The sequence below is a fragment of the Protobothrops mucrosquamatus genome, unplaced genomic scaffold (genome assembly GCF_001527695.2).
Source record: "Protobothrops mucrosquamatus isolate PMUCROS unplaced genomic scaffold, P.Mucros_1.0 scaffold2616, whole genome shotgun sequence".
In the NCBI taxonomy this organism is placed as follows: Eukaryota; Metazoa; Chordata; class Lepidosauria; order Squamata; family Viperidae; genus Protobothrops; species Protobothrops mucrosquamatus.
In genome coordinates this window covers 80,798-104,685 of record NW_015388670.1, presented here as the reverse complement: position 1 = coordinate 104,685, position 23,888 = coordinate 80,798, and the positions used below count along the sequence as shown (strand labels likewise).

The 23,888-nt window shown below is 49.1% G+C and overlaps 2 protein-coding genes across 3 annotated transcripts in view; one reads left to right on the top strand and one right to left on the bottom strand.

Annotated features, from left to right (window-relative positions):
* Positions 1-1,214, top strand: part of COPS7B (COP9 signalosome subunit 7B) — a 10,382-nt gene extending 9,168 nt beyond the window's left edge. For both annotated transcript variants that reach the window (XM_015825391.1, XM_015825390.1), the window contains one exon: positions 1,053-1,214. In XM_015825391.1, the coding sequence (XP_015680877.1) occupies positions 1,053-1,214 (162 nt within the window). The remainder of the gene's footprint in view (positions 1-1,052) is intronic.
* An 8,604-nt stretch (positions 1,215-9,818) lies between these two features.
* Positions 9,819-21,847, bottom strand: LOC107296050 (bradykinin-potentiating and C-type natriuretic peptides). The gene is given in 5 exon segments (XM_015825393.2): positions 9,819-10,572; positions 20,669-20,830; positions 20,832-20,997; positions 21,000-21,063; positions 21,532-21,847. Coding segments are annotated over 4 exon segments (639 nt in total). The 5' UTR covers positions 21,817-21,847; the 3' UTR covers positions 9,819-10,572; positions 20,669-20,706.
* Positions 21,848-23,888: the final 2,041 nt, after the last annotated feature.

Here is a 23,888-nt window from a genome sequence, read left to right as displayed (position 1 = left end):
TGGCGGAGGACGCTCGGAGCTGCAGGGGAAGGCTCAAAAGTGTCCCCAAAACATCTCGCTCCATCGCCCCCCTATCGCCCCCTTTTCGTTCCATCGCCCCCACGCCGCCCCTTTTCGTTCCATCGCCCCCCTGAAAAATGAAATCGCCCCCTGGGGGGCGGTACCGCCCAGGTTAAGAACCACTGATCTAGTCCAACCCACTGCTCAGGCAGGAAAACCGATACCATTTTGGACAAATGGCTGTCCAGTCTCTTCTTAAAAACCTCCAGTATTGGAGCATCCACAACTTCTGGTGGCAGGTTGTTCCACTGGTTAATTGTTCTAAATGTCAGGGAGTTTCTCCTTAGTTCCAGGTTGCTTCTCTCCTTTTTGCAGGTTTATGCTCCATTCCTTCCATGCTGGGCTTCGGTGCAAGGTAGTTCTCGACTTACAGCCGTTCCTTTAGCAACCGAAGTTACAACGGTAGTGGAAACAGGGACCTCTGACCGTTTTTCGCGCTTAATGACCGTTGCAGCATCCCTGTGGTCACGTAATCAGAATTCAGAGCCTTGGCAACCGGCGCGTATTTACGATGGCCGCAGCGTCCTCGGGGGGGGTGTCACGCGATCCCCTTTTATGACCTTTTGACCAGCAAAATCCACGGGGGAAGCCAGATGCACTTAAGAACCGGGTTACTCGCTTAACAACTGCAGTGATTCACTTAACGACGGTGGCAAGAAAGGTGGTAAAATGGGGCAAAACTCACTTGACAGCTGTCTCACACTTGCAAGAGGCGTTTCGGGCTCCGTCGTGGTCTTACGTCGCGGACTACCTGTAACTTCGAACAGTCGCTAAGGGGGCTGGCCATAAGTTGAGGACTACTGACAGAGAGCTGGGCAGGCGAGGTTTGTTGCCTCCTCCTTCTCCGTTGGAAAGCGAGGAGGCCCATCCTGAGTGGCCAAGTCTCTCTGCCCTCTGTCCCTTGGGTCCAAGCCATGGAGGGGCCTGGCGGTGCTTCTCCTTCAGAGAAACGTGGCTTGCTCCCATCTTCCCCGCTTTTGCTTTCCTTCCAGGTCCTGAACATCAAGAAGACCTTGAAGGCCACCGCATCCTCCTCCTCCTCTGCTCAAGAGATGGACCAGCAGCTGGCCGAGCGGGAGTGTCCTCACCCAGAGCAGAGGCAACCCACCAAGAAGATCTCCAAGGTCAAAGGGCTGGTCTCCAGTCGCCACTAGTGCCCGGAGCTGCTGCCGGGGGGGGTGGGGTGAGGGGGAGCTGCTGCTGGGGGCCCTGAGTGACTCTGGAGGAAAGGGGTCCGGGCCTCCCTGGTCTACCTGCTTCCCCTTCCCCCCCTCCCCACAACCCCCTTCCACCAGCTTCTGAGCCAGTTGACACTGCCAACGTTCTCTCCCGGAGCTTTGCGTTGGGACTTTGGGGGGAGGGGTCCCTGTATTTGGAGGGTCAGATGCTGAATGAGGAGGTGGCCACCCTTCGGGGTCGCTCCCACCAGGAGTTGTGTTCCTTGGCAGCAGCACACTTCCCCGTGGGGCGGGGCGGGGTTGGGAGGTTGGGTTTTCCGGCCAAAGGCGTGTGACATCCCTGCCTTCGCTGCTCGTTCTTCGTCTCTTTGGCCTTGATCTTCGAAGTCAACTCTCTACCTCAGTGGTCCCCAACCGTTCCGGGAACCGGGGGGAGGGGAGAAGAGGGGATGGTTCTGGGCGAGCGGTGGGCAAGCGTGAGCCCTGCGCGAGCCACAGGTACGAGCGCCCGCCTCTCGCACACAAATGGAGCTGCATTCGCGCGCTCGCCCGTCCCTTTTGTGGCCCGGTTGTGAGTTGCGCCACAGCCCGGTAACTAGTCCACGGCTCGGGGGTTGGAGACCCCTGCTCTACCTCACGCTGGCGGGCGCCGGGCATGTTTACTCTCCATCTGTCAGGCTTTCCTCCGAAGCCCAGGCGCTCCTACCCTATGACAGCTCGGGTCCCTTCCTTGACGGGGGGGAGGGGGCCGCAAAAGCTGCTATTTCAACCTCCTTTCCAGCCCCACTTCTGTACCTTGGACCACCGAAAGGCAGGGCTGCCCAATGGATAGCGCCCCATTCCTCCCTCATTATCCCTCCCTCCCCATCTCGTGTTCTGTGCTACCGGTTTGCTCCCTGCTGCAGCTCCTTGAAGGTGGCGCGTGCGGCGCCGGGGCGATCCAACCAAGAGGTCCTCCACCCCCACCCCCCGCCATCCTCTGCTGATCCAGAACTCTTAATTTGGGCAACGGAGGTTGAGAACTTGAATTCCTTTCTAGTTGTCTTTGACACCCCCCCCCCCTTCTTTTGTACATTTCTTAAGGCGGTTTGGACATTTCAGCTTTTTTTTTTTTGCTTTTTTTTTAAAAAAAAAAATTTGATACCTGTTACAGACTCACGCAAGGTGACTTGATCTGAAGGATTGTTTTCTATTAAAAAAAAAATGATAGTCACCCCTGAAACGTCACCCCGTGGTGAGCTTGTGGGTCAGTTTTTTTTCAGCGAAATACATCTGGATGTGGGCGCTGCGTACAGAAGCGAAGGGGCTCCAGCTGTTGCGGATCTCTCTTCTTCCTGATCTTCGCCGGACGGCCCGAAATGTCCCCACGTTGTAAGCCCAGGGTTTCCCCAATCCGGTCACCTGTCAGATACAGGTAGCCCTCACCATACGGCCGGTCGCTTAGCGCAGGGGTAGGCCACCTGGGCTCTTTTATGACTCGTGGACTTCGACTCCCAGAATTCCTGAGCCAGCCATGCTGAGGGGAAAGGGAGAGGTTTCCATGCTGAGCCATGCTGGCTCAGGAATTCTGGGAGCTGAAGTCCACAAGTCATGAAGGGGCCATAGTTCCCCCATGCCGGCTCAGGAATTCTGGGAGTTGAAGTCCACCAGTCATAAAAGAGCCAAGGTTGCCTGCCCTAGGCCTAGGCCGCTTTATGACTGGTGGACTTCAACTCCCAGAATTCCTGAGCCAGCCATGCTGAGGGGAAAGGGAGAGGTTTCCAAGCTGAGCCATGCTGGCTCAGGAGTTCTGGGAGTTGAAGTCCACGAGTCATAAAAGAGCCCAGGTGGCCTACCCCTGTGTTAGGTGATAGTTGCAGTTGTTACCTGCATTGTGGCTGTTCAGAGTATCTGGTTGCCATCAAGTTGGCATGTGGGAACTTGGCTTGGGAAGGTCGCAAACGACGATCACATGACCCTGAGGCACCGCAACTGTCACACATACACACCAGTGGCCAAGTGCCTCAGTGCTGCAACAGTCTTAAATGCGATTGCAAGTCATTTTCGCTGCTGTTGCAAGTTTGAACAGTCGCTAAACGAATAGTTATAAGTTGAGGACTTCTGGTATAGGGGGATTTCCCTCCCACCCCAAAAAATGCTGAGAAAACATGCAATTTCTTGAGCCTTGCATTTAGAAAACGGGGGGGGGAAGGGTGCTGTTGGATAGCGTGCCGGGGAGAAGTACCCCCTCTCCATACATGTGTAAATTGTATTTATTGCCAAACCTGTGAGGTTTGTCCTGTCCTCCCCCACCCCACCCCATGAATGGCTTAAATCAGGGGTCCCCAACCCCCAGTCCGTGGACCGGCACCGGACCGCAGCATGCCAGCAACTGGTCCGCACAAACAAGCAAAGCCCCATCCGTGGGATGCAGGCAGCACACAAAACCACACACCCTCTGGTCCATGGAAAAACCTCTCTCCACGGAACCGGTCCCTGGTGCCCAAAAGGTTGGGGACCTCTGGCTTAAAGTGTCTTTTAAGGCACACAGGTAGTCCTTAACTTATAACAGTTCGTTTAGTGACTGTTTCCAACGGCACTGAAAAACAACCGTTGCAGCATCCTCGTGGTCACGTGATCAAAATTCATGACTGGCTCGTATTCATGAGGGTCGCACCATCCTGGCGTCATGTGATTCCACTTTTGTCATCTTTCGCCAAGCCAATGGGGAAGGCTGACTCACTTAACAGCCGTCTTACCAACTTAACAGTGGCAGTGGCTCACTTAACAACAGTGGCAAGGCCGGTTGTGAAACGGGGCGAGAACTCATTTAAGCTGCCTTGCTTTAGCCACACACACAAAAAATGGGTTCAATTGTGGTCGTAAGTGGAGGACTAACTTACTCCTGTTAGTGTCCTTATTTCAGGTCCTCCTGCTTCCTGGTAGGCAGTCCCAGATGACACTTTGAGGTGTTTTTTTGGGGGGTGGACTAGAGCAGGGCTTTTCAACCTTTTCACCCATTGTACCACTTTTAGGATGTGGCAACATCCGAGGACCACCAGTCGCCTAGCAAGGTGTCAAAAACTTGATGATCAAAAAAAAAAGATGGAAAAAAAGTGATGAAGTACAGGTAGTCCTTGACTGTTGTCCTTGACAACAGTTCACTTAGTGACTGTTTGAAGTTACAATGGCACTGAAAAAAGTGCCCCCCGAGCCACAGCCGAGCAAGACACCTGCCTGCCCACCCAGCCGCGCTCTTCTTCCTGTCCGAGGTTTTCATTGTTGTGAGCGTTTCTGTTGGGGATTGGCAGCGGGGGTGGGGTGGGGGGTGTTTGGTTTTTATTCACCCCCATCTGCTGGGTGGTTGCAGCAGGTTTTGGTCACTTCACATGACCCTGGGACACTGTGACCGTCATAAATATGAATCAGTTGCCAAGTATCTGAATGTAAATCATAAGACCCTGGAGATGCTGCACCATTCCAGCTGATTGGTGCTTCTTCTGGGCTCAGCGGAAGCGCCAGGATCAGTGCCGAGCTCCAGCTGGAGCCTATCGTGGATCCTGGCGCTTCCGCTGAGCCCGGACAGTCCTGCAGCTCCAGCCGTCTCTCGCTCAGGCTTGTGCGGTGCTGCCACCGGTTCAGCTCATTCCCCTCCCCCGCTACCACTTTTCTAGGATGGTCGTGTACCACCTGCCAGGTGCCCATGTACCACAGGTGGTGCCCGTACCACTGGTTGAAAAGCCTTGGGCTAGAGCACTTCAGTGAAAAGGGAAGAAGAGCCTCTCACGGTTAGGATCGGCTGAATTCCCTTTAAAAGGAGGTTTCCAGAAATATGAGAGCCCCAGAATCCCTAGCAAGCAAAGAAAAAAGCAGGGATCCTGGGAGTTGAAGTTTTTCCAGGGCCCAGGTGGGACAGTAGTTCTACTCCTTGAAATGTGCGTCGCCCAGATCCTTCTCTGGCACTCGGCCCGAAAGCCACAGGTGGACCTGTTTAAAGGAAAGAACCATGCTCCTATTCTGAAAGGCGTCACGGCAGCGGTGCAAGCACGTTTGATGTGGCCGCTTTGAAAAAAAACAAATTGCTTTGCTGGTTCTTTAAAGCTGTGAGTCTTGGCTTCCCAAGGAGGAGGAGGAGGCTGCTTTAATAAACCGGCTCATGAAAGTTAATGCAACTTTCAAAGCAACGTCTTTCCTTCCCCAGCTGAGAAAGAGACGGCTATTGAATGAAGAGCAGAGAAGCTCATAGAATCACGGGGCGGGAAGGGACCTTGGAAGTCATTTAGACCAACCCACCCCCACCCACCCCCGCTGCTCAAGACAGGAGTCCTTATAGCAGGGGTAGGAAACCTTGGCTCTTTTATGATTTGTGGACTTCAACTCCCAGAATTCCTGAGCCAGCATGGCTCAACTTGGAAACCTCCCTTTCCCCTCAGCATGGCTGGCTCAGGAATTCTGGGAGTTGAAGTCCACCCATATCCGAGTGGCCAAGGTTGAGAAATACAGGCCTAAGCCAGGGGTGGGCAACTTTGGCTCTTTCATGACTGGTGGACTTCAACTCCCAGAATTCCTCAGCCAGCATGGGGGAACTATGGCCCCCTCATGACTCGTGGACTTCAACTCCCAGAATTCCTGAGCCAGCATGGGGGAATTATGGCCCCCTCATGACTCGTGGATTTCAACTCTCCCTTTCCCCTCAGCATGGCTGACTCAGGAATTCTGGGAGTTGAAGTCCACGAGTCATAAAAGAGCCAAGGTTGCCTACCCCTGCCTTATACCATCCCGGACAATTGGTTGTCCAATCTTTTCTTGAAGACATTCTTTCAAAGCATTTCTAGAGCGTGGGCAACTTTTCCATCTGGCAAAAGGCCGAGCCCAGGATGGAAGTTTACCTCAGTGAGACTCATTGGCTCACTGCTGCCAACCTAGCAAGGGTAAAAAGGCCTTTCTAGCCCTCAGTGTCTATGGAGAGTCTCAACCATCCAGGTCCCAAAGACGCTTTTTCAGGAGGCAACTGGACTTTCTTGTTTTTTCTTTGAAGACGTTTCGCTTCTCATCCCAGAAGCTTCTTCAGCTCTGACTGGGTGGTGGGGAATGGGAGGATTTATACTCCTTGTAGACAGCTGGTCATTTGCCTTCTTTTAGAGCAGTGTTTCTCAACCTTGACAATTTTAAGGCATGTGGACTTCAACTCCCAGAATTCCACAGCCAGCAATGCTGGCTGTGGAATTCTGGGAGTTGAAGTCCACATGCCTTAAATTTGTCAAGGTTGAGAAACACTGTTTTAGAGGGTCATTGAGGCCATCTGGAGGTCATCTAGGTCAAAATTGAACAGCCCTCTCTCAACAGAGGGGGAGGGATACGACACCATCTATCTCCAGTCTACAACACAGTCCTTTCAGCAGTCCCAAGAAGGCCTCACACTCATTTTCACCACTCAGGTGACCCTGAGGACACAGGTAAACCTCCAAGTGGCCTCCAGCTGGATCCCCTTAACAAGCGTGTGACTACACAGCCGCAGCGATTCACTTAACAGCTGTGGCGAGAAAAGTTGTCATCCAGTGGGGCAAAGCTCACACCATTGGGGAAATTTTGAGTTCCATTGCGGTCGTTAAGTTGAGGACTGCCTATACAATAGTAAAAACGAGATACAGACAAGAAAGCTGGGGTCAAACCAGGTTGTTGGAGCTATTGCTCCTCCGAAACCCGGGCTTGTCTCATACCCTGGGGCAGAGTGTCTTGACCGTGGCAACTTGGAAGATGTGCGGACTTCAACTCCCAGAATTCCCCTAGTCCAGGGGTAGGCAACCTTGGTTCTTTTATGACTCATGGACTTCAACTCCCAGAATTCCTGAGCCAGCCATGCTGAGGGGAAAGGGAGAGGTTTCCAAGCTGAGCCATGCTGGCTCAGGAATTCTGGGAGTTGAAGTCCACCAGTCATGAAGGGGCCATAGTTCCCCCACGCTGGCTCAGGAATTCTGGGAGTTGAAGTCCACGAGTCATGAAGGGGCCATAGATCCCTCATGCTGGCTCAGGAATTCTGGGAGTTGAAGTCCATGAGTCATAAAAGAGCCAAGGTTGCCTACCCCTGCCCTAGTCGGTTTTAAGGTATGAGGACTTCAGTGCTGGCCAGGGAATTCTGGGAGTCAACGTCTCCGTATCTTAAAAAGTCATCAACTCTGAAAAACCCTGGGAGGAAAGGAGGACGGAAGGAACGGAGCAATTTCAGCATGAGAAAACATGACAATGGGAGTTTGAAGTCCACACCAGTCTTAAAAGTTGCCAAGGTTGCTCCACCTGGCTCCTGCATTAATCCATTTTCTGGGTTAGTTTGCAGAATAAAACTTTGATGGGACCCATCTCTTCCCTGGTGGTGTCTCCCTCAAGAGCACAAGGGAGAATAGAATAGAGCTGGAAGGGACCTTGGAGGTCTTCTAGTCCAGCCCCCTGCTCAAGCAGTAGAACTTATATCATCTCAGAACAAGTGACTGTCTAGTCTCTTAAAAATCTCCAGTGATGGAGCGCCCACGATTTCTGGTGGCAAGTTGTTCCACCGGTTAATTGTCCTCACTGTCAGGAACTTTCTCCTTAATTCCAAGTTGCTTCTCCCTTTGATCAGTTTCCAACCATTGTTTCTTGTCTTGCCCTCTGGTGCTTTGGAGAATAATTTGACCCCCTCTTCTTTGTTTAGACTTTGCCCCAACCAACCTTGCCTGTTCACAGGTCACTCAACACCTGGTTTTGCCATCAGGCCTGAGGCCCTGATAGCACGGGCGAGCGTGTATCATTTGTGAGTCTTCCCAGCTGTTTTTAATGTCATTTTTGGTGTCTTTGGTTGTTTTTAATTGTTTTAATTGCAAGCAGACAGAGTTGGCTATATGAGATAGACGGTCTATCAATTGGATGGAGGGACGGATACCAAAAGAAGAGAATCTCTGCAGCTCAGGGTTGAACTGTGGGGTCCTTGGAGCTGGGTGGTTTTCTTGCAGACGTTTCATGACCCAACTAGGGAACATCATCAGTGCTAGAAGAGAGGAGGGTCTCAGGAGGAGTAGGAGTAGGAAAAGGACTGTGGGGTCCTTGGTGCTCTCTGAACTTGGCTGTTTTCTTGCAGACATTTAATCACCCAAACCAGGTAACATCATCATGCCAGTGTTTGCTCCCTGTTAATATACAGTGGCTTGCCATGCCAATGTTGGTTGGGGTGTGGTAGACACCTAGAGATAAACCACATTTATACACCGTTGAAAAGACAATTAAAAAAAAGCTAAGAAGGAAACAAGAAGATGGGAACCCATCATCTCCAGCAGCCAACACCCAGATAAGCAGGAATTAACACCAGACAAACAACCCAGTGAAAACAATACCCTAATGAAGGAAGTACCGAGGAGAAAACCACACCCCCATCAACCCTGGCAGGGAAAGCTACTGTACATAAACGAAGCAAACTTCACTTAAAGTTGCCAAGTTGGGGAAACCCTGTTGTAAGCAATAGGTAGTCCTTGACTTCAAACAGTTCACTTAGTGAACTGAAAAAAAGTGACTTATGACCTCAGGCAGGAAACCCTACACCATTTCGGACAAATGGCTGTCCAGTCTCTTCTTAAAAACTTCCAGTGTTGGAGCATTCACCGCTTCTGGAGGCAGGTGGTGCCACTGGTTAATTGTTCTGTCAGGAAGTTTCTCCTTAGTTCCAGGTTGCTTCTCTCCTTGATTAGTTTCCATCCGTTGCTTCTTGTCTTGCCTTCAGGTACTTTGGAGAATAGCTTGACTCCCTCTTCTTTGGGGCAACCCCTGAGATACTGGAGCACTGCTATCATGTCCCCCCTCGTCCTTCTCTTCGTTAAACTAGACATACCCAATTCCAGCAACCATTCCTTATATGTTTTAGCCTCCAGTCCCCTGATCATCTTTGTTGCTCTTCTCTGTACTCTTTCCAGAGTCTCAACATCTTTTTTACATCGTGGTGACCAAAACTGGATGCCGTATTTCAAGTGTGGCCTTACTAAGGCCTTGTAGAGTGGTATTAATACTTCACGTGATCTTGATTCTATCCCCGTTAATGCAGCCTAGCACTGTGTTGGCCTTTTTGGAAACTGCAGCACACGGCTGGCTCATATTTAAGTGATTGTCCACTAGGCCTCCGAAATCCCTCTCGCAGTTACTGCTCCCCATGCTCACTTGATCAAAATTCAGCTGCTTGGCCACCGTTTCAAATTTATAACCGTTGCTCTGTGCCAATGTCACGGGATCCCCTTTTGCAAACTTCTGACAAGCAAAGTCAACGGGGAAGCCAGTTGTTCATTTCACAACTGGTTGCTAACTTATCAACTGCAGTGATTCACCTAACCACTGCGACAGGAAAGGTCTTAAAGTGGGGTAAAACCCACTTAACAGATTGTCTCACTTAACAACATAAATTTGGGGCTCCGTTGTGGTCGTAAGTCAAGGACTACCTGTTGACCCTTCAGCTTTAAAGAAGAGTGAAGATCATTCAGAGAGGACCATATTCGTCAGCTCTCTGAGAAATTACTCGATGGTGCAAAGAGCGAGGACGGACTCGAATTCAGCAAGCAAAAAAATAAATAAATCCAGACTAGTGAGTTTAATTCTGAGGACCATTTTGAAAAGTGGTTCTTTATTTCTGCTAAAAACGACAAAAACGGCGCGTCGGGTTCTTTTACACCTTTGGTAGATAGCGTGCGATTTCTTTACAAATGCATTTTTTACTCTTATCCGTGGTATCTAAAAGCCTTGTTCAAACCACCCATTTTGGAAAGAAAGAAAGTCTGCGTCCGATTAAAACGCAAGACAGGTTACCAAATCGTCCATGAATTTTTTTTCTTTCCTTCCGACTATTCAGGATGAGAAGGGGGGGAAAAAAAAGTTTACAATGCTCGACCCCTTTTCGTTTAGTTTACATAAATAAAATTTTTTTTATAAATATCTCTTTATAAACAATATATAAATAGCCTTTACAACTTAAATACATTTATGCGTGACACGAATGTACAAACAGCAATCTGGATGGCATACGCAGCTGGTTCTCTCCGTCTCCCGAAACGGTCCTTTGTCGCGGGGAAGAAGTTGTGGGCGGGTGTGTTTTTGTGTTGGGTGTGTTTGTATCTATTGATATATATATATATGGCATCTATGTATATATTAGGTAAGACAGGAAGATTTGGGGGCGCAAAACTCAGTCCAACCCTACCCAGAACCCTCCCACTCAAAAAAGGCTGGTTCTGCTTCAAGTGCTCGTACCAACAGGAGACAGGCTGTGTGGGCCTGGGGTCCCTGGATGAATTGCAGGGGATGTCCAGAAATGTCCGCGGATGGGGTGGGGTGTCCCTTCAAAGACCTGGAAGAAAAGCATCAAAATAGTCATAAAGAGCTTCCGACAAGGAGAGAAGCAACCTGGAATTATAAGGAGAAACTTTCGAACAGGGTGGGCAATTAACCAGTGGAACAGCTTGCCACACCAGAAGTTGTGGGTGCTTCATCACTGGAGATTTTTAAGAAGAGACTGGACTGAAATAATATAGGGTGTCCTGCTGGAGCAGGGGATTGGACTAGATGGCCTCCAAGACCCAGCTTTATTCTGATTAATTGGAACTTGGAAACCTTGCAACCACAGTTCTAATTCGCCGAGATTAAAGCCGGATTCGCTTAGTAAGTGTACAGTTCGCTTAAAAACCATTGCAAAAAAAAGTTGTAAAATCAGGCAAGAGTCACTGAACTATCAACTTTTTTTAGCTTTTTTCCAATTATGGATAGACGTCAAGGACTACCTATAAAACTACCTGCCTAAAGGGTACTTTCACATGTCCTGATTTAAACAGATTATTGTGAGTTTTAACCACAGGCTAAGCTTCGTTGAAAATGCTGGTCAACATCCGTTAGTTATTTTCCGAGTCCAGAACGTCTTAGACTAAACAGAGTGAATGTAATATTTAAATTAGCATAATAAAAGGAAAAAAACTTAGAATAACTATATAACGAAGGTATAAATCAAAACACAGAAGGCATTTAGAACACTTATGTGACATTATATAGCATTTGAAGCCCAGAAAGTACAGATAGCCCTCAGGTTACGACCCCAACAGAGCCCCAAATTTAACTCTTGCTAAGCGAAATATTTATAAATGAATTTTGCTCCATTTTACGACCTTCCTTGCCACCGTTCTTAAATGAATCGCTTCAATTAAGTCAGTAACACAGTTGTAAAGTCAACCAGGCTTCCCCCATTGACTTTTGACGGTCAGAAGGCTGCCAAAGGGGACCGCGTGATCCTGGGACACTGCGACCGTCATAAATATGAGTCAGTTGCCAAGCATCCACACGGGATGCTGCGATGGAGCATAAGTGTGAAAAAAATGGATATAACTCAGTGGTGGGATTCAAACAGGTGAACAACCGGTTCTCTGTGTGGATGCCGCTTCCGGAAGTCCATTCTGGGCCTGAGCAACAAAAAATTAGTTACCGGTTCTGCCAAAGTGGTGCGAAGAGGCTGAATCCCACCACTGCTATAACTCCCTTTTTTCCAGTGCTGTCATAATTTTGAACGGTCACTAAATGAACTGTTTTAAGTCGAGGACTACCTTTATAGCAGTCTGAATAGCTTTATTGGTGGCCAGGAACACATTGTGCATGGTCCGTCAAGATTAAGGCCTATCAATAAATGTCCCAAAGATGCTTTTTCATGAGGCAACTGGACTTGTTTTTTCCTTTGAAGACGTTTAGCTTCTTATCTCAGAAGCTTATTCAGCTCTGACTGGATGGTGGGGAATGGAAGGATTTATACTCCTTGCAGACAGCTGGTCATTTGCCTCCTTTTAGAGGGTCGTTGAGGCCACTTGGAGGTTTGTCTGTATCCTCAGGGACATCATCTATCTCCAGTCTACAACAGAGTCCTTTCAGCAGTTCCAGGAAGGCTCCACACCCTGAGGACACAGATAAACCTCCAAGTGGCCTCAACGATCCTCTAAAAGAATGCAAATGACCAGCGGTTTGCAAGGAGTATAAATCCTTCCTTTCCCCACCATCCAGTCAGAGCCGAAGAAGCTTCTGGGATGAGAAGCGAAACATCTTCAAAGAAAAAACAAGGAAGTCCAGTTGCCTCCTGAAAAAGCATCTTTGGGATACAATAGAGTCCTTTCAGCAGTCCCAAGAAGGCTCCACACCCATTTACACCACTCCGGTGACCTTGAGGACACTGATAAGCCTCCAAGTGGCCTCAACGACCCTCTAAGAGACCCTCTAAAAGACTTCCCCCCATGTTAGACACACAGGAGGATGAATGTAAAAGATGCAGGCAAGGCAAGTTCGCATTCGTACAACCTGGCTACTGAGCTCATCAGCTTTCGGAGGTCCCACAAGGCACTGCTTTGTAAACTTAACCCCCCAAATTGGGGTTTGTACAATGATCTAAGCCCAGGAAGGCGAGGGGAGGGGGAAAGGAAGAGTAGGGGGAGTTTAGCCTGTTGTGTGAATGCACTGGCTTGATCCTTGCCTAAGATGGTTAAAAGATGGTCTGAACCTGGACCAGAGGCCAACAAAATGCAATCTCTCAGCCAGGCCAATTTTGGAAACAAGTCAGCATGGACACCCCAAATCTTTCTTTTTGCTTGCTGGAGAAGGGGAAGCCCGATCTCTTGGGGTCAGAAAAGTCAAAATGGTGGCCGCACCACGCACATTTAACCCAACTTCCATTTTATATGTGTGGCGCTGAGGTAAAAAAATGTCTTAAGAGTTTTCATTTATACAGATTTGATGGCTGGTAAGTGTGACGCAGGTTGGGTAACTGTGATTTGCAGCTTCATCCCAATCTGTATTCCTCATTTATTTGTAACTCTAGATACATTTTATAAATTTTTATAAGATTTAGGGTTCGAAAGATGTCCACGCCCCTCGTGAAAATCAGGAGGCGCTCCAATCTGCGCTTTGTGTGTCATTCCTCGACTTAACAACCACAACGGAGGCCGAAATTTCCACTGCTAAGCAAGGCTGACTTGCCCTTGCTAGGTCAGCAAGTTTTAACTCTTGCTAAGTAAAACATCATTATTATTTTTTTTGAGTGGCTTTTGCTCCATTTTAGGACCTTCCTTGCCACACGTGTTAAGCCAATCCCTGCAGTTGTTAAGTTAGGAACACAGTTGTTAAGTGAAACTGGCTTCCCCCATTGGCTTTGCTTGTCAGAAGGTCACAAAAGGGGATAGCAACATCCCGGGACAGTGCAACCCTCATAAACATGAGTCAATTGCAACATTTTGTTTTGTGTTGCTTTTAAAACAGGGGCCTTCAAACCTGGTCCTTTTATGACTTGTGGACTTCAATTCCCAGAATTCCTCAGCCAGCCTCCATTTTGTTTGTTAGATTTAAGACAGGGGTCTTCAAACTTGGCCTTTTTATGACTTGTGGACTTCAACTCCCAGAATTCCTCAGCCAGCCTCCATTTTGTTTGTTTGAGGGGCCTTCAAACTTGGCTCTTTTATGACTTGTGGACTTCAACTCCCAGAATTCCTCAGCCAGCTATGCTGGCTGAGGAATTCTGGGAGTTAAAGTCCACAAGTCATAAAAGGGCCAAGTTTGAAGGCTCCTGCTTTAAAATGACTAAAATAATGTTTATCTCTGTTGTTCCCTCACTACAACCAAATCTAATCTCTTAGTAGTGGAACCTCCTTCTGCCGCAATTTAGTGCAGGCAGTCCTCAATTTACAACCACGAACGAAACTCAAAATTTCCATTACCAAGCAAGGCAGTTGTTTTTTGCCCCATTTTACAACCTTTTCTTTTGCCACAGCCGTTAAGCGAATCCCTTCAGTTGCGAAGTGAGTCGTACGGTCGTTAAGCGAACCTGGCTTCCCCCGTTGACTTTGCTTTTCCGAAGCCATCTGGGAAGGTCAGAACTGGGGATCCCCTGAGACCGAGTGTTTGTTAACTGAGTTTGGCCCCGTTTTACAACCTTTCTTGCCACAGTTGTTAAGTGGCTCACAGCAGTTGTGAACTTAGTGACACGGTTGTTAAGCGAATCTGGCTTCCCCATTTGACTTGGCATGTTGGAAGGTCGCAGAAGGGATCATGTGACACACACACACACACCCTGGGACGCTGCAGCCGACAGAAATATATGCCAGTTTGCCCAGTGTCTGAATTTTGATCAGGTGACCGTGGAGATCCTGCAACCGTCATAAGTATGAAACACGGTCATAAGTCACTTTTTTCAGTGCCATTTTAACTTCAAACGGTCACTGAACGAATGCTTGTTAAGTCGAGGTCTCCTTGTGAAATGTTCATCTTAATTTAAACCTTTTATTAGACTTCAGGGGTTATGAGAAGTGCACCCAGAGAACTGCTTGCTTGCTTGCATTCTGGGGGGGGGGGGAGAGTTTAATCAATCAGAATAGAAGCTGGAAGGGGCCTTTGGAGGTCCTCTAGTCCAACCCCCTCCACAGCTGAACCTTCTCCATCAGGTCTTATTCTCATGAGATTGCAAGTCACTAAAAGCAGCTTCAATTGACTTCATCCCCATGCACACCAATCATTAACATGATAACAGAGTTGGAAGGGACCTTGGAGGTCTTCTAGTCCAGCCCCCCCCTGCTCAAGTAGGAGACCTCTACCATTCCAGAAAAGTGACTATCCAGTCTCTTCTTAATAACCTCCAGTATTGGAGCACCCACAACTTCTGGAGGCAAGCTCTTCCTTCCATCCATCCATCCATCCACCCACCCACCCATCTTATTTATCTATCTCAGAATCATAGAAACCCAGGATTGGAAGGGACCTTGGAGGTCTTCTAGTCCAACCCCCTGCTCAAGCAGGAGACCCTCTACAATTTCAGACAAATGGCTGTCCAGTCTCTTCTTCAAAACCTCCAGTGTTGGAGCACCCACAACTTCTAGAGGCAAGCTCTTCCTTCCTTCCTTCCTTCCTTCCTTCCTTCCTTCCTTCCTTCCTTCCTTCCTTCCTTCCTTCCTTCCTTCCTTCCTTCCTTCCTTCCATCCATCCATCCATCCATCCATCCATCCATCCATCATGTATCTTATTTATCTATCTCAGAATCATAGAATCACAGGGCTGAAAGGGACCTTAGAGGTCATCTAGTCCAACCCCCTGCTCAAGCAGGACACCCTCTACCATTCCAGACAACTGGCTGTCCAGCCTCTTCTTAAAAACCTCCAGTGATGGAACCCCCGCAACTTCCAAAGTTATGGTTAACTAATTTTTTTAATTAAGTGGGAAAATGTGGGTCCCAGAGACCCCGAATGCTAATGGATTAATCCTTGAGAAGGCAAAGCTCAACCTTCTGAGCATTGCAGGTTAACAATCTGCGCTAGCAACTACGACACTGAGCACGTGAGCATGGCTAATTTCCCCCCCCCAAAGAACTTCCTTCTTTTATCCACTTCAAAGAGGGAATCGTGAATGCAATCCCTGCTCTCTTCAAAAAGTTCCACCGACACACACACACAAAAACAACCATGTCCAATTCACACAGGGACCTTCCGTAGACAAACAACTTTTTGTGCACAAGCGGTTGCTAAGGCAAAGCAATTCGCTCCCGGCATCAGTCTGGTTGATGAAGAGGCCCTAAATTTAGGATGCTCGCATGCCACTCCTGTTTTCGCTTTGCGGTTTCTCTCCAAAGTAACCAAATCTTCCCTGCTGTCAACCTGAATACAGCGACTCCTCAACTTACAACAGTTCATTTACTGACCGTTCGAAGTTGCAACGGCCCTGAAAAAAAGGGACTTGCCAAGTTACAAGGGCATTTAAAAAAAAAAAAAGGACTTTTTCCCGCATTTAACAACCGTTGCGGCATCTCCAGGCTTACGTGATCAAAATCCCGATGCTTGGCAACAGACTCCTATTTATGACGGCTGCAGCGTCCCCGGCGGATCACAGGATCCCCCTTTTTTTGGGTGACCTTTTGACGAGCAAAGTCCATGGGGAAGCCAGATTCCCTTCACAATTGTGTTACTAATTTAACACCTGCAATGATTAAATTTAACAATGGGGGGGAGAGAAAGGTAAAACGGGACAAAATGCACTTGGCAAATGTCTCACTTAACGGTCGGACTCAATTGTGGTCCTTAAGCCGAGGTTAATAACAGTCTACGCCAGGGGTCTTCAAACGTGGCCCTTTTATGATTTGTGGACTTCAACTCCCAGAATTCCTCAGCCAGGCACGCTGGCTGAGGAATTCTGGGAGTTGAAGTCCACAAGTCCTAAAAGGGCCACGTTTGAAGACCCCTGGTCTACGCCAACATTTTTTTCAACCTTAGCTGCTTGAAGAGGGGTGGCCTTCAACTCCCAGAATTCCCCAGCCAGCTGTAGCTGTAGCTGGCTGGGGAATTCTGGGAGTTGAAGTCCACCCCTCTTCAAGCTGCCAAGGTTTGGAAAACCCAGGTCTACGCTGACTTTCCTTCCAGATGTTCGCTTGATATTTCATCCCACCCCGTTTTTAAGCTTTTTCTGCTTTGCCAGGGATTTTCCCAAACCAGATTTGCAGCTATAAAAAGCTGTCTTCATATTCGGCAGCCTTGTAATAAAGACTTAATTAAGACCTTAAAACCAGAATAACCTCCGTGGGGAGGATTAGAGAAGCACCTGTCCAGAAGTTCTGCAGGCATCGTTATAAGAAACAAAGAAACAAAAAAACAAAACAAAACCTGGCAATTTGGCAGCTTAAAAGAAATTAATTTGGTCTTGAGTCATGGAAAAAAAAAAGAACAAGTGGAGAAGATTCCTTAAGAAGCGTTTTGGCCGCTACAGGGACTTCTCGAGTTCATTTAGTGACGGTTCAATGTCACGGGGGAAGCCAGATTCACTTAACAACCAGGTTATTAAGTTATCAACTGGAGCGATTCATTTAACAACTGCGGCAAGAAAGATCGTCAAACGGGGGCAAAACTCACTTAATAAATGTCTCGCTTAGCAACCTAAATTTTGGGCTCCGTTGCGGTCCTAAGGCGAGGACTACCTGTATTCAAATCTCTGCCTAGTCAGTGGGAATTTTACTGGAGGTAAATCTGCACTGCAGGATTTCCAGATCTGCTGAAATATCCTTGATCACCGTTCCCATCATGCACAACGGCATTATCTGAGGACGATGGGAGAAATCTAGGCGGGAAGCCTGGCGTGCAAACGCTTGAAATAAACAATTAATAAAATAAACGCAGCCAGTAAAGACATTTTCATGCTGGGATCAATCCTCTTTTGTTTATAGGTTTTTTTTTCTCTTCTCACGCCGAGTTGGGGCTGAAACCATCTCTGCTATGCAGCAGATGTGCGAGAAGCTCTCGCAAAAGCCGTCTGTATATATATTTATACGTATTTTATTTTAAATGGAGAAATACACTTTTTCCAGCCGGCTGGTGAGAAAGCTAATAACCAGGCCGACTATAATTACGCCCAGTGCCTCATTTAGCCAGAAACAGGTGGAGTCCAAATCGGAGGATTGTTTTTAAGGGGGTGAAAAAAATAATAATATTGCGCCACCCTGTCGCACAGTTGTGGTTTTGGGATTCGAGACATTGCTCTAAAAGCGTTTGGGACCCCAAATTCTGCCTTTTCCCTGGGGTGGGAAGCCCTTTTTACCGAGTCTCCCAGCCCTAGAGAAATTTTATTGGCTTCTGTTTGAGGATCTTGGGGGAGAATCGAGAGTTTTGGTGTAAAATTGGCAACGGTTTTGCCTACCGAGATTGAACAGGTTATAAAATAACTTTTCTGCTGGCTGTGCCAGCTGCAGGGCCTTGAATTCGAACACTTTGAAGAGAAATGCATGTTCTGTCTTAAAATTGGCTTTTTTTTTTAAACCCACCTTATTTCATAATCTCCAATTTTAATATTTAATGCTTGGCACCTTGTTTTTAATGAGGCTCGCAGGCTGACCGGGATGAGCGGTACATCAATTTAAAAACCGGTGGGAGGAGAGGAGTGGATTTACGGTGAATTTTGCCCCGTTTTACAACATTTCTTTCCACCTTTGTTAATGTGTGGCTAAATTAGTGACGCAGTTGTTAAGCGAATCTGGCTTCCCTATTGACTTCAATTGTAAGAAGGTCGCAAAAGGGGATCGTGTGACGCCGCAACCGTCATAAATACGAGTCAGTGGCTAAGGGACTGAATTTTGATCACGTGACCGTGGAGTTGCTGCAACGGTTTGTAAGTGTGAAATACGGTCATAGGTCCCTATAATAATAAAGTTGGAAGGGACCTTGGAGGTCATCTATTCCAACCCCTTGCTCAGCCACTAAATGAAATGTCGTAAGCCGAGGACTACCTGTGCAGAAATATGTACAGAGAAGACTGGGTTGTCAGTCTCTAAACCTGTCACTCAAACAACCGGAGAAGTGCAGGCAATAGGGTTAAGTCCTGTGTTTATATAACCCGGGTCAGTGTGTCATGTGAACGCAGCCAACCCCGTCTCCTTACTTCAGCTCGTTCTAGTCAGAGTTTTTACACACTAAAATCAGGATTGGCAGTTCGCACAACTACTCAGCTCTGGAAGCAGACCAATTGGGGGTTCCTTGTCAATGTTAACACCTCTGCTGGGCCAAAACGTTTTGTTGAGTTCCTGTTTTTATACTGTAAGCCAGGCGGAGTTATTGGATAGGAGATGGGCAGCAAATAAATTTCATAAATAAGGAAGAAAAAGGGGAAAGTTAAAGCGTCCACAACTGGCTACTCAGAAACCTATATCAGTTCCAGATCTGAGCTTGCCTCAAATCAGGAATTAATGTTGTGTGGTCTGCAAAATCATAAAAGTTGCTGGGCAACTTTAAGATGGGTGGACTACAACTCCCAGAATTCCCCAGCCAGCTCTGCTGGCTGGGGAATTCTGGGAGTTGAAGTCCACCCATCTTAAAGTTGCCCAGCTCCAGAAAAACTGTTCCAGACTATCCTTCCACAACTTGAATCCTTCCAGTTGTTCAAGACTTCAACTCCCAGCATTCCCAGCGGGTTTTAACAATTGCACTCTCAGGTTTACAGGAAAAACACCCTGTAGCTCAAAAACTACAGAGTCCATCATTTGACACACTAAGGTCTGTCTCCCTGTTGCAATACTACCGTCTACAAGAAAGGCAGGATAATGGACCATCCATCCCAGGCTCTGTTCACACAATACAGTTAACCCAGGTCAATTGACAGCTACTTCCCAACATGCCTAGCTTGGATTCCTTCCAGCTTTACGGCCAGGCAAACCTTAGTGAGTTCATTATTTTATAGTCCCATTGTCCCAGAATCCTTTCGCAATGAGATGGGCAGCTAATAAATTTAATAAACAAACAAATAAATAAACAACAAATACAGGTAATCCTCAACTTACAACAGTTCACTGAACGACCGTTCTAAGTTGCAACAGCACTGAAAAAAGTGGCATCACCATTTTTCACACGTAACCACCATGCAGTTTGATCACAGTCACGCGATCCGAATTCGGACGCTTGGCCAGTGACTCCTATTTACGACGGCACGAAAGGTCGTAAAATGGGGCAAAAATCACCTTAACAAATGTCTCTCTCACTTAGCAATGGACGTTTTGGGCAGCTCCGTTGCAGGTGGGACATTGAGGACTGCCTGTAAATAAATTGTGTACGAATCCTGAAAACAGATGGATGGATGGATGGATGGATGGAGAGAGAGAGAGAGGGAGGGAGAGCGGCATAGAGGCAGATAGATGATAGATGCAGTAGCTAGAGATAGATAGATAGATAGATAGATAGATAGATAGAGAGAGAGAGAGAGAGAGAGAGAGAGAGAGAGAGAGAGGATGAGGGGGGGCGTAGAGGCAGATAGATGATAGATAGATGCAGTATCTAGAGTAGATAGATAGATAGATAGATAGATAGATAGATGGATGGATGGATGGATGGATGGATGGATGGATGGATGGATGGATGGATGGATGGATAGGATGGATAGGATGAGAGAGGGGGGGCATAGAGGCAGATAGATGATAGACAGATATAGATGCAGTAGCTAAAGATAGATAGATAGATAGATAGATAGATAGATAAGATAGATAAACCTTTGTCATTTTTTTACTGTGAGCACAACGGCACACATTAAAAATGAAATTTAGTTGCTCTCAAAGTGTACACCTACATAACAACACATTTAAACATACTATACAGAACATACCTACAGACCTACACCCTGACATATAAGTAGCATATAAATATTAATCACTATCCATCTTGAATACATAACGGGCGGAGGAAGCTTGAGAGTTCACAAGGTTGATACCGTACGGAACAAAGCGGTGACTGAATCTAGATGTTCTGCTTCGGATACCACCGAGCTGAAACCCTGGACCTTGATTCAGCCCGGCCCAGATTGTTTTGTGTGTGTGTGTGTGTGTGTGTGTTTGTTTTTCCCTTTCCCCTCCTCCCCGCCGCTCGACCCATTGCGCCGCCGGAGCCACTGAGGCCGGGCGCGCCGCCACTCACCGCCGCCAGGTGTCGCCTTCGCGCCGCCCTCGACGGTTTCAGCAGCCCAGGCCGCTCGTGGAGCCGATGCGGTCGAGCTTGAGGCCGAAGCAGCCTTCGCCCACCGCTTTCTTGCCCAGCCCCTTCAGACGACGCGCTCCTCCGCCTCCGCCGCCGCCGCCGCCGCCGGCTGCTACGTGGTGGTGGTGGTGGTGGTGGTCGGGTTGCACCATCCGGCCCCACTTTTGCCGCTCCGGCTTGCCGTCGGTGCGCAAGTCTCGCATCGGCCGCGACGCCGCCGAGGTCGCCGACGCCCCTTTGCTCTTCGGCAGCCTCTGGGGTGCAGCGGGGCCCGACGCCGCTTCTGGCCCCAGGCTCAGCTCCTCTCGGAAGGCCGTCGTGCCGCCCGCCGGACTCTGCAAGGCAACGGCAGGCATGCAGCAGAGCCGCCTCCCCCCCCCCGACGGCAGCCCGATGCCGGGGACGAGGGACGCCCGTTCCCCGAAGGCTGGATCGCGAGGGGGGGAGGGAAGCGTGGAGGAAAAGGGACGGGGGGGGTGTTTGCAGGAAAACGGATCAGACGGGGCGGGTGCGGGGGAAAAAAAAGGGGGGGTGTCCCGCCGTCCGTTCCCACCACCCCGCGGCCCCTTCGCTCCATCCGGGCGCCCCCCGGCTGCAATGCCCCGCTTAAGAGGAGCTGATGGGAACTGTAGTCCCCTCTGCGGGATCCCTCCCCCCCCCTGCGAGCCTAACCCGACGTCGCCATCGCCCGACCCGCCAAGCGCCCTCCCGTCTCCCCCCCCGCCCCCAGACGGAGCCAAAGCAGGCCCGGGGCCCCGTCGAGGAAAGCCCAGGCGAGCCGGCGGAGCCCGCCGACGACTCACCTCGTGGGGCTGCACCCCCACCGGCGGGACCTTAGGACGCGGCGGCCCCTGGGGCACCCCCACCGGCGGGATCTCGGAACGCGGGCTCCCCTGCGCCCACTGCTGCACCAAGAGCGGCGGTATGTGATGAGGCGGCCGGACCCCCGGCATCCACTGCTGCACCGAGAGCGGCGATATCGGCGGCGGCCGCCCCGGCTTCGACTGGTGCACCGGCTTCCCGTCGAGCGAGAGCGCCAGCAGGGCCAGGAGCAGCAGCCCGCTGGCCGCCAGGCGGGAGACGAACATCTCGGGCTGCGCAGGCGCCGGCAGAGAGGGTGGGCGAGAGCGAGCGAGCGAGCGAGAGCGAGAGAGAGAAAGAGAGAGAATCCTCGACGGCGCGGACCGCTGAGCCGAACGGAGCCGAGTCGAGCCGGGCGCTTTGGCCGCAAGAGCGTCTCGTCAAGCCGCGCTTGTCTGCTTGGCCAGATTCGCTCGCAGCGCCGGCATCGCTTTCCGCGCCTTATATAAGCAACCTGCAGGTGACGCACCGACGGCATCCTCCGCCCCGGCCGGCGGGGAGGGGGGGGNCCCTCCCTCCCTCCCTCCCTCCCTCCCTCCCTCCCTCTCTTTCTTTCTTTCTTTCTTTCTTTCTTTCTTTCTTTCTTTCTTTCTTTCTTTCTTTCCCTAATGTCTCAAATTGCAGGGGTGGGGTGGGGGATACTTAAAAATTGGATTAAATTCCCATTGACCCAAGGGAGGTGGTTCTCCCCAATTGTTGGTTGGGAAATTCCCAGTGTGTCCCCCCCCAGGGATCAGTAATTAAGGGGGGGTGGAATCTTAATCAAGATATCATAGGATTGTTCATTTCCCCCCTCCCCAACCCTTTTTGTCTTCAGGGGATCCAAGGAGCCAGAAAGGAAGATGGTGAGATCCTAAAGAAAGGACCTCAAGCTGTTTCCAGGGATTCACACACACACACACACACACAGGTACGCACAAACCTTGCAGACCCCACACTGCAAAATCCAGAGACCCAGAGGATCCTGACTGCCCTAGAAATTGGGAGGGGGGAAGCAATGGCAGACCACCACCCCCCCTCTCTCAAGACTCAGGACACCCAAATCGTCTCCAAGATCGGCTGCTGTGATTCTCACAAGTTGAGGCTCAAGCGGTTGTGGGAAGCCAGCTACCGTCTGCGGGTCATCAAATGAGTGAGAACAATCAACCAGGGGAACAGGAGTTGCCTCCAGAAATTGTGGGAGCTTCATCACTGGAAGCTTTCAAGAAGAGACTCGACTGCCATCTGTCAGAAATGGTGTAGGCCGGGTCTCCTGCTTGGGCGGGGGGGGGGGGGGTTGGACTAGATGACCTTCAAGGTCCCTTCCAACTGTGTTATCCTGAAATGATGATGGAGACACTTTGGTTCTTGATGTACTCCTCCCTTCGGGGTTAACTACTAGCTTGAACACGCCAATAACCAAGGTGAGGCTTAAACCAGCTTTAGCGTTGCCTTCTGTGTAAAGACAAAAACCGGGTTTAACCTGACCTGGCTTGGTTAAACTTGTCGTATGAGTGCAGCCACAGGGGGAACTTTCCTGTTTATTTATTTATTAAATGTATTTGTCACCCTTCTCCTTTCAAACTGACTCTGTGCAGTTTACAGTTTACAGGAGTTTATGGTCTCTCTGAATGTAGCTGTGGTTTGTTAAATCCTGGCTAGTGAGCGCGCGTGTGTGTGTATGCTTGCATTTAGCAAAGTTTTCTCCCATAGCCCTTGGCTCGCTTCAACCTTTCGCTCTCCCGGGATAATTTTAGCCAGGTGAAGGCCCCAGGCTAGGAATCGGGAGATGGTGAGTTCTAGTCCTGTCTTAGCAATGAAAGCCGGCTGGGGGNCTTCCTTCCTTCCTTCCTTTCTTTCTTTCTTTCTTTCTTTCTTTCTTTCTTTCTTTCTTTCTTTCTTTCAATTTATTTCTTTTTAAATCTTCCTGCCCTCTTTCTTTCTTTCTTTCTTTCTTTCTTTTAAATCTTTCTGCCCTCTTTCTTTCTTTCTTTCTTTCTTTCTTTCTTTCTTTCTTTCTTTCTTTCTTTCTTTCTTCCTTCCTTCCTTCCTTCCTTCCTTCCTTCCTTCCTTCCTTCCTTTCTTTCTTTTCCTAATGTCTCAAATTCCAGGGATGGGGTGGGGGATACTTAAAAATTGGATTAAATTCCCATTGACCCAAGGGAGGTTGTTCTCCCCAATTGTTGGTTGGGAAATTCCCAATGTGTCCCCCCCCAGGGATCAGTAATTAAAGGGGGGGGTGGAATCTTAATCAAGGTATCATAGGATTGCTCATTTCCCCCCTCCCCAACCCTTTTTGTCTTCAGGGGCTCCAAGGAGC